This window comes from Temnothorax americanus, unplaced genomic scaffold (assembly GCF_048541705.1).
Source record: "Temnothorax americanus isolate GAGA-0224 unplaced genomic scaffold, ASM4854170v1 Scaffold8, whole genome shotgun sequence".
Classification (NCBI taxonomy): Eukaryota; Metazoa; Arthropoda; class Insecta; order Hymenoptera; family Formicidae; genus Temnothorax; species Temnothorax americanus.
This window is the reverse complement of record NW_027509802.1, coordinates 1,879,418-1,898,916: the sequence shown is the minus strand read 5'-3', so window position 1 is coordinate 1,898,916 and position 19,499 is coordinate 1,879,418. Positions and strand designations below refer to the sequence as shown.

At 43.2% G+C, this 19,499-nt stretch overlaps 1 protein-coding gene across 4 annotated transcripts in view; it reads right to left on the bottom strand.

The window, feature by feature from the left end:
- LOC143907175 (uncharacterized) overlaps positions 1-19,499 on the bottom strand; it is a 568,709-nt gene that overhangs the window by 495,903 nt on the left and 53,307 nt on the right. For all 4 annotated transcript variants that reach the window (XR_013259758.1, XR_013259757.1, XM_077423768.1 and 1 more), the window contains exon 4: positions 11,766-11,800. Coding sequence is in view for 2 of the 4 variants with exons in the window: in XM_077423768.1 (XP_077279894.1) it covers positions 11,766-11,800 (35 nt within the window). In the remaining 2 variants the exon portion in view is untranslated. The remainder of the gene's footprint in view (positions 1-11,765; positions 11,801-19,499) is intronic.

Genomic DNA, 19,499 nt, shown 5'->3' with positions numbered 1-19,499 from the left:
GGTTTTTTCTCCCCCAGGCGGCTGTTTTCGTGACATTAGGCTCTTTATTTATGGAGTTTCATTAAGATAAAGAAAAGTAAAGGGAAGGGTTATACCATCGTACCGAACACCGTGCAATTATTTTCACGACGGTCCAGGCGTCTTCCTTCGACCCTCTCGAGGCGTTAGAAGCTATCGAGCGAGAATGCAATGCAAATAAAGCTGTCAAATAAATCTAGATATCGATCTGCGGCCATTTACCAGAAATAAGCTTCAAAATTCGTGCCAAAATCTTTTTACGTTTATATATATTTCTTTATATTTATAGTCGAAAAATATACATAATTATTAGCAATTAATAGTTAAATTTAAGTAAAATAATCAATACGGTTGGAATGACTTTGACTTAAATTAATAAATTACGTTTTATTAATACTTAATACGTAAAAAGCACACAGCCTTTCTATTCTATTAATTAAAAATAATAAAACATAAATCTCTTTTATACTTTTTCTTGAAAATTTCTGTCAGGTGTCTATCGCTTGTCGGGTTTACGACAAAATGAACCGAGCCACGTATCTACCGTTACACGTAAGTCGCGTGCGTCGATTCTCAAACGGCTCTCGTGGCACCTCCAACAGTGACAGAAGTGTTTCGGGCGTCGCGCAAAGTTTTCATTTGTCTCAAGTTGCGAATGGGTTCGGCGATTGTTCAGCGCGCTGGGTCAGGTTGCGGACGTAGGTGTTGAAATTGAATGCGGACCGAGGAGAGCGGCGGCTCACGAGAAAGGGCGCGGGAGACTGTTGAAGTGGAGGTGACGTGAAGGCCGGACCCGGACCCGTCAACCGTATCTTCGGGCGAACATTGGTCAGCACTACGCTAGGTATACACCCCGCAACACGCGGACGCTTTTCCCTTGTACCGCGGTGTGTATATCTACCATCAAGCGGAGAGAAATAGCGAAGGGGGATATATATAATGCGCCGTGTCCATTGTCCCGTGAACTTTGGAACAACTTTTGGGAAAAGAGTTCCACGCGTGCGGCACCTACGGGAACCAGAGAGCCGTAACTTGAACGATGTGACCGCGATCGCTTGACCGCAAAAGCTCGCGATGTACGACGTTACTTTTTAAGGATAACATGCTATCGTCAAATATAGATACGTACATGACGTTAAAGAAATATACAATGTGATATATCCTTCTCGGCGTCTTGTTGAGTTTTTAAATAAAAATATGAGCATGATTTAAAATAATCAAAAGAAAAAAGGATTTATGACTGCGGAGGAATAAATTAGCAACACCATGTTTGTATATCAATTGGCTAAAAGAAGCTAAAACTGTGTTACAAGTCTTAGCAGTGATAAATGCTGAAGAAATGCGACGAGTGAGTGTCGTGAGTGAGCGTGAAGGAGCGGAAAAAGTTTTGTCCTGGTGGCCCTTTAGTACGTTACAGATTCACAAGACGGCAGCACTGCACGGTGTGCATCCGTATTCTCAATCTGTAAAATATCCTTACAGCCTTACAGGTATGAACGTATAAAATACATATTTTTTAAATAAAAATGTTTCTCATTATCAATCTTTTTTTTCCAAAAATCCAAAATATAGGACCTGTTTTCTAATTTTAATAAAACAATGCGATTAGCGTAACTTAACTTAGGTAATAACAGAAGTGGTATTATCTTTTAAGCTACATTTTTGAACGGTGAGTAATTCACCTTGAAACTGTACAAAACGTTGTTGCGTGTATATTCGAGTATCGCATTTCCTGTTACAGTTACACCGTTCGAGAGGAAACTGATTCCGGAATCGGCATACTCGTGGAGCGTGGAGACCCGATAAGTCATTTCGAAATAATGGTAGGTGGGTGTTATGCGAGTTTAAGGTCTCGGCCGGTCCTCGCACGAGGGCGAAGGTGGCGGACGACAGTTTAAGGGTATAAGACGGGCTGACCTCAGGTCGTGACCCCCATTTATACTCTATTACCACTACATTAGTCTCCACTGCGGGGATTTATGATCCTTGTTCGAGTTCCAGGTTGACCGAAACTTTCGACAGATCGACCGGAAGCACGTGGCACCAATAGAGAGGATGGTCAATGTGGCTGTCGCGTTTTGTGCCGGCTCAACGACTGTGCCGCGATTTACCCGAATCTAAGCACAACGTAATACAGATGATCAACCATGTTTAGAATTTTCCATTATATGAAATGAAAATCTAATCGCAAGGATATTTGTAATCAAAAAATAAATGTCTTATTCTTTAATCAGCGAATATGATAATCACAATATTTCCTTTTAATTTTATACAACTCTAAAACATCGGAGAAAGAATAAAACACAGTCGTTACATGTATTTTTTTAAGATATAATAGGAGAGAGATAAATTGGATTTTTTCTCCATACAGGGGATGATTCATCCCGTGCAATCAATATATTCTTATTTTCCCGCTTCCCTACTAGCGGCACCCGCGCCCCCTCCTTCCCCCCCGCCCCGTAATTTTTAATTACCGCTATCTGGAGGGTGTACCGCCCTGAAATATTTCTCCTCGCGTCTCACTCCAGAATCACACGCCGATATAAATTACTGCCAGCCAGCCAGCGACTTTATCTTCTTTATCTACCAAGTATTTTAGCGGTTATTTTTTCCGGCATGCCGGGCCACTTCCGGCCGCCCATTACCTCCGTGGGCGTCGCCAGAAATGGAATTAGCTACTTTAAACGAGAAAATTTTTAATTATTCCTTATCGAAAAGTAATCTGCCCGCCTTCCACCACTCCGCCGCCCCGTAACGGCGCGTTTTTGTGCGAGAGGATGCCGGGAGGTTAACGCGAAGTCTCGTAATTCACCGTCTCCATTTGCAGCGGTTTCGTGCGGTGCATGATCTCGCGACGTACGCTTCTCTTCTCTTTCATTTCTGCGATCCTTTTTCGCTCCTTTTTACCGCGCGTAAAGTATGAACTGATCGTCTCGAATGAATTAGCGCGATCTAAGCGTAATGTACGAAGCAAAACTTGAAATACTTGACTTTGGAATTTCAGGACTTAGAGAAAAGATATTTTCAACTCCTTACATTAAAACAAGAGAATAATTTGTAACGCGCCGTACGTGCAGAAGAATGCTATCTGAAACTAATTTTTCGCCAAAACTAGATTTATGAATTACCTACACAACGCGTACGAATCCGAAAAAAGAAGAGAGCTTCAAGTAGATTTCCTTAAGAGCAGATCGCGTGGCATCAATAGTGTACGTAGAGGATTCGCCTGATCTAAATAATTCAGAATGTTTGATGGAACTCGAGCAGACAAGGGGACTTATTAGTTTGGGAGACCGATAAGGAAAGAACTTATTACTTATCTACACCGTTCCATCGTTATCCGTCTCTCGAGGAGTATTCATCAGGAACGCTTATGCCCCTGTCAAAGAGACGGGGAAGAGGTTCAAGCGTTCAAGAGGGAGCTGTCAATTTTCGCGTAACCGTATTGAGAGGCGCTGATAGGTTCGCATCAAATATTCACGACTTCGACAGGCCCTTACGACGTTATTTCGCCGTTCGCTCGCGTGTTGTCGAATAATGGCGAATGTCAGTACACGCGAGGTAGGGGAGCACATTCTTTATGCCTGTCGATTATTGATTTCGACAGTGCCCGTCCTCGTTGCCAGATACACTCGCGCGGAAAATGATCAAACGGTGTTGATCGCTTATTGCAGACAATATTGCATTATCTCTATGTCACTTTAATATTACATTTATTAACCATAAAAATCATAATTAATTGAAAAAGGTTCCAGCGCCTGTATTAGATGATCACCGTTGCTCCTTATTGTATTTTGGTTCAATGATTTAAGGGCTCGAATCGTATGAAGTTTCTTTTGTGTGAAAAAAAATTATAATTACTTAAACTATTTTCCATCTGTGTTAACTTTCTACTTGGCCATATCGTGCACGAAATTAATAGTGCAACTGATCATCAATAAAGTATGTATATTATATACTTTGCAAGGTAAATTTTTCACTTTCTAGCACTACGATAAGTATTCGTGTCGGGAGATATAAAAAGATCGACACTAGGGTGAAGTCCTCGCTCTGTTCCTGAGAACGTTTCGTTTCTTTCCTTCTATCGTCACCGGTGCTCTCCAGGCGCTCTTGGGAACCACGAGGCGCGCGGAGGAAGAGAGGCAAGAAGAAGAAAGTTTATAAAATATTTAAAAGTACGGAAACGTCTCCTATCGCCTGCGGCAATAAATTTCCACTTACATTTTATTTTCGTTTCGTTCGTAACGGCTCGAGAACGGAGCGGTGTACGAACGAACGAATGAGGGCGAGGGGAAAAAACTACAAAAAGAGAAAGAAAGACGTAAGGTGACTGAAATGCCGGAGGGGAACATCGAGGAACGTTTCGACGACGGATAACGTAAATCATAAAGAATTATGTGTGGAAAATATTAAAACTTTAATCATAATATTAAACAAATAAAGAGAAGTGTTACGATAAAAACAAAAATACGTAAAAATATGACTTATTTCTTATTTCTCCGATCTAAGGGAAATCCTGTCGCTGCCACTTCCCTATCCCACGTCTCACGCCGTGAAACGTGTTTTCTTTTTAAAATTTATGTGACAGCATTCGAGAGCATTTCGTATGCAATAAACAATGAAGAAACGAAAATTTCAGCTCGGTCCTCCCTACGGACCTACATCGATTTCCGTCGTGCGGGGTATAAGACGCGTTTCTCCTCCTTCCCGAGGACAACTCGGGAACGATGTGTATATTTTCCGGTTGACGATGCGAGACCTATTTAACGGGCGCGAGTCCGGTAATGGGATTCGAACTTGGCACTCTTGGGAGCCATTCAGATACGCTTGCTCCTTCTTCTTTCACCGCGTCTGTGTACATACACCCTACCTGTCACCCCCGAGAATGGCGGACTGTCATGATAGATTCGATGTGGTCGGTTATAGTTCATTGTTATTTAGAAACATTGAAACATCGAGGTTAATAAATCTCCATATAAAATAGTAAGAGCCAGTTCCATAAGTTGACAAGTATTTAAATGGATATAATCAGAATGATAAAGTTAAGTATTTTAATTCCGTTTCTAAACACTCATAGAGAAGCTGACACGTTAAATAAATTTAGCGAGTTTTACAGAATACGATATATTTAAACAAAAATCTATAATGCACCCGAAGCACACGTTCCAATCTTATTAACGGGAGAACCTTCACAACGGCGGTTTTTGGGGCCGACTAATTCCAGATCCGTGGCTTTCTGAGACGCGCAAAACAATACATGACGTTTAAACGTGGACCCAACGATCTCGAGTGGTTTTGGTTACCACTCGGTTTGTGGTTCATTTGTCGCAAAGGACCGTTTCCATCAGAAGGCTATTCAATCCCGCAGTGGCCACTCGTTACATTAAGTCCGTACACGAAAACTTAACTATACATCGCATTTCTATCTTTTTCACGTGAAATTTGAAACACTCCTTCAGAAATACTGAAAGGATAAAATTACAAATGTTCTACTTGTAGATCGCGAAAAGAAATACTTCATTCTAGTTCTAGTATATATTCGTACGTTCAAATGGACGCGTAGTCAGGATGCTAAAATATATCCTTTCCTCACACTCGTCGTTCGGCGATAATTTAGCGGTCAGCAAAGATTTAACGGCAAATTAGCTAATAATTACTAGCAAGCTCCGTGCCGGACGTTACCTTAACTCGAATGCGATTATATTTCTCGGGCGTTCGAGTCCGATAATGGGAATGCAAGAGCTGCGAAAGCGCTGACCTGGCCCCCATTATCGAAATAGCAATTAGAATAAATCAAAAGTACGCCAACTCGTGCAATCGGTGCGCCAATTCGTTGAAAATCACGCCGGGATACGTTACAATCTTCTCTCCTAATATTTCCGACTAGCCTTGTAATTCGGCGAAAAGTTCGGTCTGCTGCTAATTTGAGTTAAACCAAAATACAGAAAACGTGTTACAATCGATCAAAATTTTAATCAACGTTCATTAAATTCGGAAACACTTTGGAGATATGTGAAATACACAAAAACACACATAGAAAGAATAAAGAACATTCTTCGTTGAAAAATATAATGAGTGTAGTAAAGTTTAAGAGTCATTAACTTGAGTTTTTATAAATACAATTAATTGTGACAAGTATTAGCAAGTTTATCCAACAGAATATTATAATAAAAGATTTCTAAAAGTTCGAAAATATAATTAATTATTCAATCATACTTGACGAGCATTTTCTTTTACTCCATATTTAGTTACGTTTGGCGCATAGCAGAACAATCTCTTGAATAAAGCTACTATTTTATATATGCACGCAGAGGCTACGTCCGGTCGTGATCCAGTAATCGAATCTCATCCCGAGGAAGATTAACGTCTCATCCCAATCGCGTGACATCTCGTCGTACCATCCCAGAAGATAACCAGACTTTCTCGATGGGTTTATAGTTTTCGGATGTCGAAGAACTAGCAGTCAGTGGGGATGGGTTTCATAGATCCTCATGGGTCGGGGGAGAGATGGGCAAGGGAACAAGGTAAAGTGCTACAGCAGGGTTGTGCTCGATCTTCTCTATCCAATTACCCCAACCATCGGCGCTTACCAGCGGAGACTTCCGGCGACAATACCCCTGGATCTCCCGACTTTCCCCGGTGCCGCTTGACCCACTACCCCTCGACTTCAAGTATTTCGCCCTGGGGGTGCTCAACGTCGTGAAGACGTCGCGGCGACCCTCTTCGTGACGAAGCGCAACAATCAAGAGAGGCACGCGAGCCTACCGCCCCGAAGAATGACACGCAGATCGGTCGGAGAGTCGTCCGTTGTCACGACGTCGTTCTCACGAAAGGTGCAGGCGGCTTACGTGCACCAACGACGACGAGACACCCGGTAGATCGGGTCCAGGGGACATCTTACAGGGGAACAGACTCGGAGTAGGAATTTGTCGACGTCCTCGTGGCGTGATCGTGGGATCACGTGATGAGAATATGCTTGCGTATCCCAAGAGCTCTAGGTTTTTCACTGATAAATTATTTAAAGAAACAGGTGCAATGCAGACAGAGGAAAATTTAGGGTAAATTGATATATTACGGGAATTAGAAAAAAACTGTATAAAGCTTAAATAAATAAATTGTAATTAAAAATGTATTGCAGTAAATATATTACGATTAAAGTGAAGCCGATTCTGATCAAAACCTTCAAATAATATTTTTCTGCAATATTAGTAAGCAAGGTATGTTTTATTATCATATTTTCTGAAATGTTTCCCACAATTCTCGTTTGCGCCCGTTTCATTTCCGACGTATGTCGATGTCGACGGGTCGACATCGAAAACAAGGTCGCGTATTGAGATCCACTGAAGTCCAGTGGCTGTCCGCAAGAATTTGCCCGGTCAAGAGGGACGGGAGCGGTTGGTTTATCAATCCACCCCTTCCTGGATAGCAGATCCGACCGGACGAACGGACGTTAGAACGGGAGGAGTTTGGCTTAGTGCGGTACTGGAAAGCACTTGATCTTAGAGAAGCGACCACCTCTATGGGCAGTTCAAACTACGCCAACCCAAGCCGGGCGGCATCCCTAGTGGTGGTTTTGCTCGTGCCGAGAGGGTTAAAGGCCGACACGCCAACGAGTTAGGTAAACGCCATTTAATAGAGGACGGTAATGTCATCCGTCCAATTTGTGAACAATTTGGTTCGATGTCTTTTTGTTTGGCTCGGCGCGACTCTCGCACAAAGCGAACTAATTAGCGAAACGCCATTCCTCGGGGTGCATTAATTACGTTTAGCAAAGTACGCATAAGAATGTCAATGTTTTATTTCGTCTTGATTAGTGACAGCTTCAATGCGATATGATAAACTTTTCTCTTCCAGCGAATTAAATACAATCAAAATATCGGTTTCGTAAATCGTTTCGTAAAAATTGATGATATGTAACTATTAATTTAAGTGGCAATAAAATAACACAGAAAAATAATGTTATTATTAATTAATTTGGATAAAAACAGCTCCGTTTACATGCCTTATAATTTATATAATAAACTGCAAATACCGACGCGATAAAAACCCTTTTAATTTAAGTTAGTGTTTAAATACGCATACCATATATATTTCATAAGTACATACACGGATATCTCGCTAATGATCAAGAATATTCCGTCAACTTTTGCATGAATATCGCTTTCGACGAGATCTCGAATATAAGGGACGAGACATTTTCAATGCTTGATTATTACATTGGACACAGCCGCGTCAATTCATCTCCCGAAGAGAAAAGGCTTCCCCGCGATCTAGCCGTGTCAGATATCCTGCCAGGAATCGTTGCTCAGGTGAAGCGCGAAGTCGGAAGCCCTTTTCTATATTATTCGCGATGAATAACGAGACCACTCAGTCATTCCCTCCAATTTAAGTGTAACGAGCCACACCGATACATTCCTTCTTATTCTTTTTCCGGGTCTCCGTTCTCACCCCCCCCCCACTTACCCAACTCATCTCCTGCCACCCTTCCCCTCCCCCTTCAACGTGATGTAATCCCGCACAATCCAGACATTTTTCACCATTACTCGAGCGGCCGTAGCGATGGCGGGCAAATAATTAATTTCTCACGGAACTAACGAGCGCCGCTTTTCTTTTCAAGCCCACGGTGTATTCTATATCATAGCCGATTCGAGAAAAAAAAGAAAAGCGGAAATGCCTCGTGAAAAGAATGGTGCGAAGGTAATCGCGCGATAATATCCAAGCTTCACCTTATTCGAATCCTTTCAATTTAAGAATAAAAACTTATTAATCAAAAATGTCAGTTTTTTAATAAGAATTTCGTTAGATTTTAACGTTAATAAATATGCTTCTTGGTGATATTAGTTATTGACTCGCGATTCCCGATATTCCGAACCATACAAGACACTTTAGTTTAGTGTGAATTTCCAAAGCCATTCGCATAATCGGAGCTTCTTCCGGGACGAGGGGGCGATACCGTGCTCCTTACGAGGGTGCCAAAGCACCCCGAAGGGTAGTTCGGAGGTCGCAGTAGGTGCAGGGTGGGGGTTGTTTCACGATAGTTTGGACGATCTATGACCCGAGTTCGCTAAGAGACCACGAAAGGGTGGATTTACTGGTCCGTCCCGCGTTCACACCACACAAATCCAAGTGACCGTCCAGACCCCCTTCCCTCGTCGTGCGACTTACGTCTACCGAACTATTTCCCCATCGTCGACCATGAATCGCCACGACGCCGCGACGTGCGATGTTCGCCGTAAGCGAATGCTCACCACACCAATCTGCGAACTAGGATCTTGCCAAAATAGCTATAAGATGATATTTTATTATTTAATGTGAAAGATCCCGATATACATCGTGAAAATTTTATAATCAAAGATTATACGATACATTCAATGAGAAAGTGGAACCGAAGTTTTTAATGTGTAAAATGCAATCTAATTGTACATGTAATAGTCATAATAAAATAATAAGAGATCATAAATCTTTTGTAATAATGTAAAAAAGTATAATTAAATCATAATACAATATCGGTATAATATTTTGTATCGATTAAATATTTCCAGATGTAAATATAAACATGTTTCAGAATATATTATAGCGACAATGCACGACCTAAATAGCCGATCGCGACACGTCGTTAACGTTGATCTAATTTTGAACGAGGCGGAAGTTGGGGATCGCGCGCGCCGAGAAGGGATAGCATGCATAAATAGTTTGTTTGTTATTGCAGATCGTTAATCCGATGTTTAAGCAGCCAGAAAATATTCCGCCCGTGACGATGAGAGCTCGGATATCTTTTGAAAAGGCGCTTAGCATATCGTAAAAGCAGTAACTGCGCCTCGAAAAAGCGAATGGAAGTCGGTCGGAGGGGGGACGGCGGTACGCGCGCGTCGTGTATCGCGCCATAAAGATTACTACCAGCTCGAGACTTTATTGTCACGCGTTATAAATGATGTCGCGGACGTACGCCAAATATTCAAATGACATTTTTATCCGCGGCTCCTTTCGGGCGGAAGGATTTCGACGGATCGTGCAGAAGGAGAATCCGTGTAGGCCGGGAACGACGGTGATGCTTCTATATTGAAGAAGACATTAAGCTATATATGTTACATTCGATATTCGCGTAAGATTGTACACGATTTACGTGCTACAGATAGTCTGAAAAGCCACTATCGGTTCATCATTATATCTCGCGATATTCGTATTACGTCTTATAATTATCATTTTAATCATTGTTTACATTTTACGACGATAATGTTTGTAAGAGCTTTTCTCAGAGAATTGAGCCATCCCCAACTTGTTTCTCGCCTTAAAATTCCTATTTCGGTGTTGACGCGACCGAGGGTGGAACAGTTGATACGGACGGCGATTTCTCAAGGTATTAAGTGAGCCCGCGACCTTTCATATTAATAACAATAATAGTACACAATGTCGAGCGAAAGCTTGAGAGAGAGAGAGAGAGAGAGAGAGAGAGAGGAGGAGGAGGAGGAGGAGGAGGAGGAGAAGGAGAGCAGGGTGTAATCTGGCTGCGAGCGAAGGAGGGCAACTTTTGAGGCCAGATACAAATTACATCTCATTTTTATGCCATTTTAATATCGCCACGCGTCATTAAATATCCCCTCGCCCCTCCAACCTGCGACTCCACCGTGCACACAGCCATGGCGTATCCTATATACTTTCGTAATGGCATCTTACAGGGAATGAAATATTCGTACGCACCCATTAGCGTCTCGAAGGCGGAAGCCTGTGAAGCCGCAGAAATCGCAAGAAGGAAACGTAGCGGCAATGAAAAATCGAGACGATTTTAAAAACGGTCGCTGATGACGTATCTCGAGCAAAAAGAGGAATCGGAGGGTTGAAAAATCGGGTACGCTTGTATTTTATCAGTATCGGCTTAAACGTGCTAGAATTAATAATAAGATTCACGCAAGAAAGAAAGAGAGAAAAAATAATCTAAATTAAATTTCTGCTGAACTGCAAAAAAATCAGTGCTATAGAAATATAGTAAGTAAAAAAGATTAAAATGTAAAAAAACATTCCTCTCTCTGTGTCAAATACGCATTTATAAATGCAAATTAAAATTTTTAATTATTTACAAAATTCGAGTTTCATTTTCTCAGCCTTATATTTGATCATCATTTGATTAAATTGTAAAGTTTCGACTATTCTGTAAAATACCCGAAACAAAATTACACGAGACTAGAAGATCGCGGAAGAGTAAATGTCGCTAATTTTAACGAGCCGTTATCGTAAAGTGCGTTTCTACCATGAACACTTTCCCGAGCTGTAACTTTACTGGTGGAAGAACAGCCGCTTTTACGCTTGTATCGTACTCCAAATTATGCTGATTAAAAAAAAATAACGATTTACGATGATTCAAGGTACGGATCCGTTCATCTAAGCCTTTTTCTCACCCTTTTAGCAATCCTCGATCATTACAATATTGTGCGCGCATCAAACACGTTTATAACTCATATTTACGGCAGCGTGACTTGGTCTTTCGACAAACTGACACGCTCGACCATACGCGACGATTTTATGCCGTCTTTTACGAGCGGAAGAAACGTATTTCGAATTGGGACTATAAAAATTACGGGGTCTCCCTCAGGAGTATGGTCCTGTCCGTATCATATGGACCAGATTTTTAACGTTTATCTCGTGACGTTTGTCTTTCAAAGTTAGCTCGTACATGGTTAACCGACTTTTTCCTTGCTTGAACACACGATAAAGTCAGGAAAGTAGAAAAGTGCTACGTAATTATGACTTACCGCTTTGCAGTCCTTCAAATCGCAGAAGCCGTAATCTGAAACAGATAAGATATGAAATGTTTTTCTCGGGGAAAAAATTGAACAATATTTTATAAAAAGAAGATACTTTAACAAATATTCAATTTCAAAATTTTATTTATGGATAAACATTCTCAAGCAATGTGTATCAGGGGATCCGCACTATCGAAAACGCTATATTAGAAATCCGCGTAATGCATTTTGAAATAAAGCCACGAGGAGTAAAGTCTCTCGGACCACTCATTCTCAGAGGGTAAAAGAGTTAACGAGGCGGAAAGAAAAACAGAGTGGAGAAGAATAAACGCATCTTCTCAAAGAGTTGAAGGTTCCCTAAATTTTATTCTGCGAAGTGGACCGCCAACCGAATCGCGCAAGGGGTGCGTCTTCCACAAGAATACTTGCCACATATGATCCCGAAAAAGGGTTAAAAGCAAATTAAAAACGTAAAATCCATTCTTGGCAGTTCTCTCTTCCTCCCCTCCCTTTCTCTCTCTCTCTCTCTCTCTCTCTCTCTCTCTCTCTCTCTCTCTCTCTCTCTCTCTCTCTCTCCCCCTCTCTCTCTCTCCCTATTTATTATATTTTCCGGCGCGCTCCTAGCACATCAGCTCTTTCCTTATACCTGAATTGAAAATCTCTCTGCACGTGCGAGATGTATGCGCAGTGGCGGCTCTAAGCAAATCGTGTTATCCTATGCCCGGCCAGTCGGCCATCTCTGTACGGCCTGAGAGGAATTAAAATAAATACATATCTTAATTAAGCTCCGGTGTGCCATCTACCGGGTGACTAAAAATGATACAACAGAGAATGATACAAGAATGAAGACTACTCACGTTACGTCAAAATTATCTATCTGAGAGAAAATGTTAATAAAGGAAAGCAATGGCAAAGTAATTAATATTATTACTCGATAATATCAAGAAAATAAAAGTATCGCTACAAGATCAAGTAGAAAATGAATATAAAAAAATGCTTTGTACGTTAAGTCTTGTGAGATATTATTTCATTCTTATTTCAGTTTAAAAATCCTATCCAATTACCCGGTATATTCGCATTATACATATGGAACTATCACACTCGTTGCTTTATTCCTCTTTATATGCACATTCGAATATCCGCAGGCTGCATCTCAAACTTGATTCTCTCAGTCGGCTGGCAGCGTTAAGAGTTTTCTCGGAGATTCAGTTCGTCCGTCTGCGCGTGTTTCCTACATTTTTTCCCTCCTTCTCGTCATCGCGTCCACTCGGAAAAATATATTCGACGAGAGAAAGAGAAAAAAAGAGGAAAAAAAGGGTAAGCAGGCAGCTCGCGGTGTGCGCGCGGAGCTTTTTAAGTGCGGGCGGCACCGGGTGGCGCAAGAAATTCGGTGAAATTTCGCGCAAAACGGGAAAAGAGCCGCGAGCGTATTGGGTTACGCGAATTCTGAAATCCGAGACTTTATGAATGATAAAGCGTCAGGGTGGGCCGCCTCATCGTCGAAAGGAAGGTCCGACAACGCGGTGGAAAAAGACAGGGACAACGGGAAAGAGTGCGAGAGGCGAGGCGAGCGAGCGAGCGAGCCGGTTATACCGCCTGGCCGTATAATTAATTTTCGTCGAACGCGAAATCCGTTTAACATACTTTCCGAAACTCTCCAGCCGGTTTCGTGACGAGCCCGGAACAATTTTTTTCAAAGGGTGTGCCGCCGGCTGCCTCGCCCTTTCACCCCCCGCGCTGCATTTGTGAACGGTGCTTAAGGTCACCGGCCACCGCGCCGCGCCGCACCGCGCGAAATCACGCGACTAAGTTGCAGCGGCAGCCCATTACGCTCGTTTTCGACATGTAAACACGCGACCGGTGCAACTTCGTTTGACGTACAGAAATTAACGTACAGCGATCCAAAACTGCGAAAGAGGTGACGGGGGCGGGGGAAGGGACGGGCTGAAAGAGGGCGCGAGAGGGTGGAGGGAGATGGACGCGGATGGACGTAACTAGACGTACTTATTATTATTTAGGGGTGCAACGCCGGTGTGTGGCCCCTTCCGGGCTGTCAGTTTCGCAGAGGCGAAATTACATATTCCTCGCAACGACCGCGTCGAGACGTGCGAGCAGTACGAGACGAACGGGGACGGACTTTTTATTTCGCCGCTGCCTTTGCTGGCCGCGCGCGGCGGTGTCAAAGCGGCCGGTTCTCCTCAAAGTATAATTATTTTAGTTACAATTAAAAATGTGCAGACCCGCCGGCGACGCGCTCTCGCTTCGCGTCGTGAAAGCGCTTCGGACTTGGCCATCTCTCTGCGCCCCATCAATCTTTCTTCGTTCTTCGTATTGTCGACGCGCACGAGCTTTTGTGCGGCGCTAAAAGGAATCCGTCGAAAGACTATAAGAGCCCACAGAGAAAAATAATGGCACAATCGAATTATTCTTATAATCAAAATGAAAAGCGATAGTATTCGATTTGTGGATATCGATATATCACTTTCTTTTACATTTATAAAAATTTTCTTATAATAATACTTATCCTCATTGCTTATTTTAAAGTATCCACTTCTATCTTAACTTTTAATAATAGAGGAAATATTGATGTAAGAGCTAGATATACATATAACGTAGCATTAATGCGCTAATTAAATCTAAGTAATACAATGTGGAAGATACATTGTTATTATATGTTGATTTGCGCTACAAAATCAATATAAGTTACAACAAGCTTGGCCACGCTAGGTTGTCGTGAAGATTTAATGCGATCGTACCTTTCGAAATCGGCGGAAGAACGCGGACAAGACTACCGGTGCGCAATTACTTTTAACGAGGACCCCAGCCGCAGAAAAAATGGCCCGGTAGCAAGAACTTTCCCAATTTTAATCCGTCATTCGAGACCGGCTATGCCGAGGAAAAAAAAGCGGCAACTTTCGTCCTGTAACAAGTTGTCGTTCGGGGAAAGAGCAAATAAAGGGGCGCAATACCCCTTACCGAGATTGCGGGCGAGGACAAGAAGGAGTGAGGATCGAGAAGCAAAAGAAGGAAGGTCGCAGGAGAATCGGGAAGTGAACCATAAATAAAGGAATTAGTTTTTAATGGACGTTAGTCACTATTAATTGTGGAAAGTTAACCCCTTCCTTTACCGGTCCGTTCTTACCCCCATCCCCCCTTCGTCCTTCTTTTCCCCTTCTGCCTTTCCTTCTCGTGCTCCTCCGGGAGATCGCGCTTGTTCTTTGAGACTGACGGAGCCCTAGTGGCAAAGGAACGGACGAACAGCAAAGGTACGGGAATCTGGAAGGGGCTGAAGAAAACGCCGGGGAAACACGGCGCAGCCTTTATTTTACATTTCCACGGGCCATTCTTTCTTTGTGCGATAATTAAGTAAGCTGAAGCCAACCGCTGGCCGGCCGTCCATTCATGTTCGCCCCGAGCTAGGTTGCCGGCCAAGAAAGGGTTTAAAAATTATCTTCCGTCAGTTTACCCTCACTTGTGAATTATTTTGCGACCGGTGGGTGGTTCTCAAGATGAGGTCGGCTAAAATGAAATTCTTGCTGTCCTCGGATTGCAACTCTGGTGTAAAATTCATACCTCATTCTTCCCAGATCTTTCCGTCAGTTTTTAATATTCGTTCGTAAATTTTTTGCAATCAACAGATAAAATGTTCCTGAATAAAATGTCGCGGGATAAAATGTTGCTGAAGCAAAATATCGAAAAAGTCTTTTCAATCTTTTAATCTAAAAATTTAAAAATCGAGATGATGGGACCTTGCTCTCAATACGCGCGATCTTTCACAAGCGTGCAACACGTCAAGCTGGTCCCGAAACTTGGCGCAAACCGTACGCGCGTAGAGATGATCGCACACCTACGTGAGATATTAACGTCTCGCAGACTGGAGCATGGCGGAGTTATATTAGACAGGAGCGAAGAGCTCTGGTGGCAACTGCCGTCTTTCACTTCGCACTGAAACCCCGTGCGCCAAGAATCTTGCTAATTAGATATATAAGGAAGCTAATTGTAATAAGGTGGAGTCGGGTGTACACGAGAGAGCCTCCAGCCTCCCATCCCGCCACCATCCGCCCTCCCCCTCCCCCTCGTTCACCCGCCGGCACACGTTCAGCCTTGGTACACGCGTACTTTCCCTGACATTCGTACTCATCCACGCGGCGCTTTGAAACCAAAACTGCCACTGAAGAGATCCCGACGAATCGCGCTCAAAGTAAGCGCAATTAATTTGAATGACGGCACGGTACGTGAGCGCTGCATGAAATTCGGTTCGTGACGGAAAAACTGAGAATGAAGTGAAATGCTTTCAGACCTAACGATACTACGTCGGAAGGCATATCAGTATCTTCGTGAAGTTCGTTGTTTTGTTTTATCAATATCTCCTGCGAGAAATGTAATGAGTTGGCGTTTTAATTCACTCGCATTCCGAGTATCAAATGTTGGGATTAATTTAAATTTCTTTACGTTAAATATAAATTTTCATCATTATCCTATATATTATCTATAAATCTATTGTGAAACTGAAGTTCAGGGAGAGAAATCGTTATAATCCAGCTTATTAATAGATATCATTTACGACTCGTATTTGGGATTTCGGTCACCCCACGATCGCACCAAAGACGTTCGAGAAGTTTACGACGGATAAATAGCAAAAGGAAAGGGCGGGACGCGGGTTGGAACGCGTTGTAGTTATAACGAAGAGGTGAGTAATTTAACCCTTCTTAGACTCGTCTTGTCTTCGCCGTACCCTTCTCATCGCCGACCGACCGTGTCGTCTTATCACCTCCCTCTTCGCGCTGTAATCTGCGACCCCATCGTTCAACGTTGGTTTATTTAGACCCGGCCAAAGTGATCGCTTGATTAAATACTTCTCCTACCGATTTCGCTTGTATCGTGTACATTGTGGGCAACGAAAAACTTTGAAACGTTAAGTCCAGAAGCAACTATATATTTTAATTTTATATTGATGCTTGGAATTGTGTAGTATCTCGAATAGTTAAAAAAAATGTACGTTTTGACTAGGATTATTTAAAACATATATATGCATTAAAGAACAAAAGCGGTCACGTGCGGGATTAATGCTATTGCAAAACTCGAAAACGAAATAGTTCAACAATGACGTTATCTTACTGCAAATTATTGACCAGCTTGCGCTTGTTTTTTTTATCTCCGGCCGCGCTTCGGACAGGCGGAGCTGATATTTAAGGCCACAAGTTTCGGTCCGCGCGCTACAGCCGACGCCAAGGAAGCTCACCCCCGATAGGGACAGCGAATTTACTGCTCACCGTTTGTACCGGCGAGTTTCTACCCGAAAGCTTATAATTTTGACGACCCAGATAAGCCGCTGCGAGTGTGGCGCGACTGGGGTACAGCGCTGGGAAGTCCCCGTGATTTCTGTTGCGCGTTTCGCTGCCGCTTGCCATCCCAGTTAGAAACTCGAGAAGTCCTTGGGCACAGAAACATCGCGAATCACGGAAACTGCCATATGGAAAATATGACGAGCGTCTTCGTCCGAACTTTCGCTGCACACGACACGTACATACACTGTCTCTTGAAATTTATGGAAGGCATACCCATTGAATAATGAAGAACAGCACACAGCTCCGTGTTAAAGAAATTTACCCTGTTATTTCAGATTGTTTCTGTCGTGTAGATATTAATAAATTTTTTAAAAATATTAAAGAATGTATTAAAATAATAAAAAAAATTTTATTATTTAAATATAAAAATTGGTATTTTTTGTTTTTTAAATGTACAATCTTAAAATTTGTTCCTAAAATGCTTTATGTATTGTCAATAACGGAAAAGGTATAATATTTTTAAAAACAATTTGGCGCAATAATTTAATGTCGCGTTATCAAGATACAACGGCGGATCCGTAATCTCCAGCGGAATCACGGTACCATGTTGATCGTCGACTCTACGGGAATTAGGCCTCCCCGGTCGGTCGGCGGCAGATAACAAAAATACGAGGCAAGTTTTCGGAGCCCATAACCCCGCGGGCCCGTGCGGACATTAGCATAGTAATGAATATTATTACATTTCGGCTGCACACTCAGTTTAATTCCATCTTCCCAGTCGTAAAGATAATAAGCGAGTGGCTGCTGCTTCGCGCTGTATTCTCGCTAGCACGCAGGGGTTGCTCGCCGTGTCGAGAAGAGAATGCAAGCGAAGGGGTACCCGGAGGAAGGGAAGGGATGACGGAGGTGATACAGGAGGAGTATAGGGAGGTTGTCGAGAGGTAGCGTCGAAGGAAGTGGCGGAAGGTGGATGCCGCGGGGGTGGCACGACTTTAAGAGGTTCGCAGGAGGAGTAAATATAAACTTGGGAAAGTGACAAAGATAATTCTAATAAAAGCGGCGACGACTGCGACGACTACGAAGACGACGACGACGACGACGACGACGGAGAGCACTCCCGGTTTCTCCCCGCTTAATTCGTGACATATTCCGGCATTGCATTACTTTTGTCTCGTCTTCAACCCCTCGCGGCTTCGCACCCGAGTTCCACGGTCCTTTTGAATTGCCCTTTTATGTCGCCTACTTGGTAGCGTCGACTGTGTGTATATTTGGAGATTTATAATTACGTCATGGGTGAAAAATAAACTTTCGCAGTAACTTATAAGGACGTATTGAACACGCAAATACCCTAAACGCATAAGTAAATGCGTTTTATTAATGCAAGATTTAAAAAAGCACGTCATCGTACTACATATGAATGTCATAAAACAGAATTCAGTTTTTCTCCTTCGTTTCTACTTGCCAGAAGAGATGCTAGATACATGTCTTGCTTGAACAATACTTGAAATAATTCTGATGCACACAAATCGAGCTTCGTCAATTTACATAAAGAGGATTATTATGATCAACTAATAAACGTGTACCGTAACTTAACGGGTTCCCACACGCACCGTTACATGTAACTTACGCATACATGATCGTGTCGCGTGAATCTGTCACCACGATGAACTCCACATGTCGATCGTCATTCACTCCATTTGGCGGAATCCAACTTCGCGCTTGCGATATTCCACGAGCGCGCCGATACGCGCGACGCGGCGCCGCGCCGCGCCGCGTCGCGTCGTGTGCCGCGGCATATTTTCCACGGCCGAGCCGACGGACGACCATGCAGTATGTATATTTCCATTCCGCTGTTACGAGGTGTGCGGGATGATTTTATATGCAAAGAGTAGTTTAGAGCTAATTGTTAATAATAGGATTGGTAAGGTGGGAATTCGCCCCGACGGCCGACCACCCTCCAAACCCCACCATCGCCAGCGCCACCCTGCGCTCCATCGTCCCCTCTGCCCGCCGACCATCCGCTGACCGTCTCCCTCCCTCCGTAACGCATCTCATTTAGCACCAGAGTCAGCGCGTTGCAGATCTGCTGTCCGTCCGTCTGTCTCTCTGTCCGTCCGTCCGCCCGTGCCGCTCGACTGTCCGTATCTACGTACGTACGGTACTGTACGTATACGTACGTGCCCGCGCGCCATTTCCGTGCGGAATATAAACGCGTATATGTATACGCGTCTACATACGTGGATATGTATAAATGCGCGGCCGGTACCGGCACGTACGGCAGTACCTACCTACGTATTATTACGTATAAACGCGTAATTCTGAGTTATACGCCGGCCTTGTTAATGATAATTAAAACGCCTCGCTCTATACTTTTTGCCTTGGAATATTTTCTGAAATTCTCGCCGGGGATAACGGCGCCATCCGCGTGTCCAGCTTCGCGGCGTCCCCGGACAGC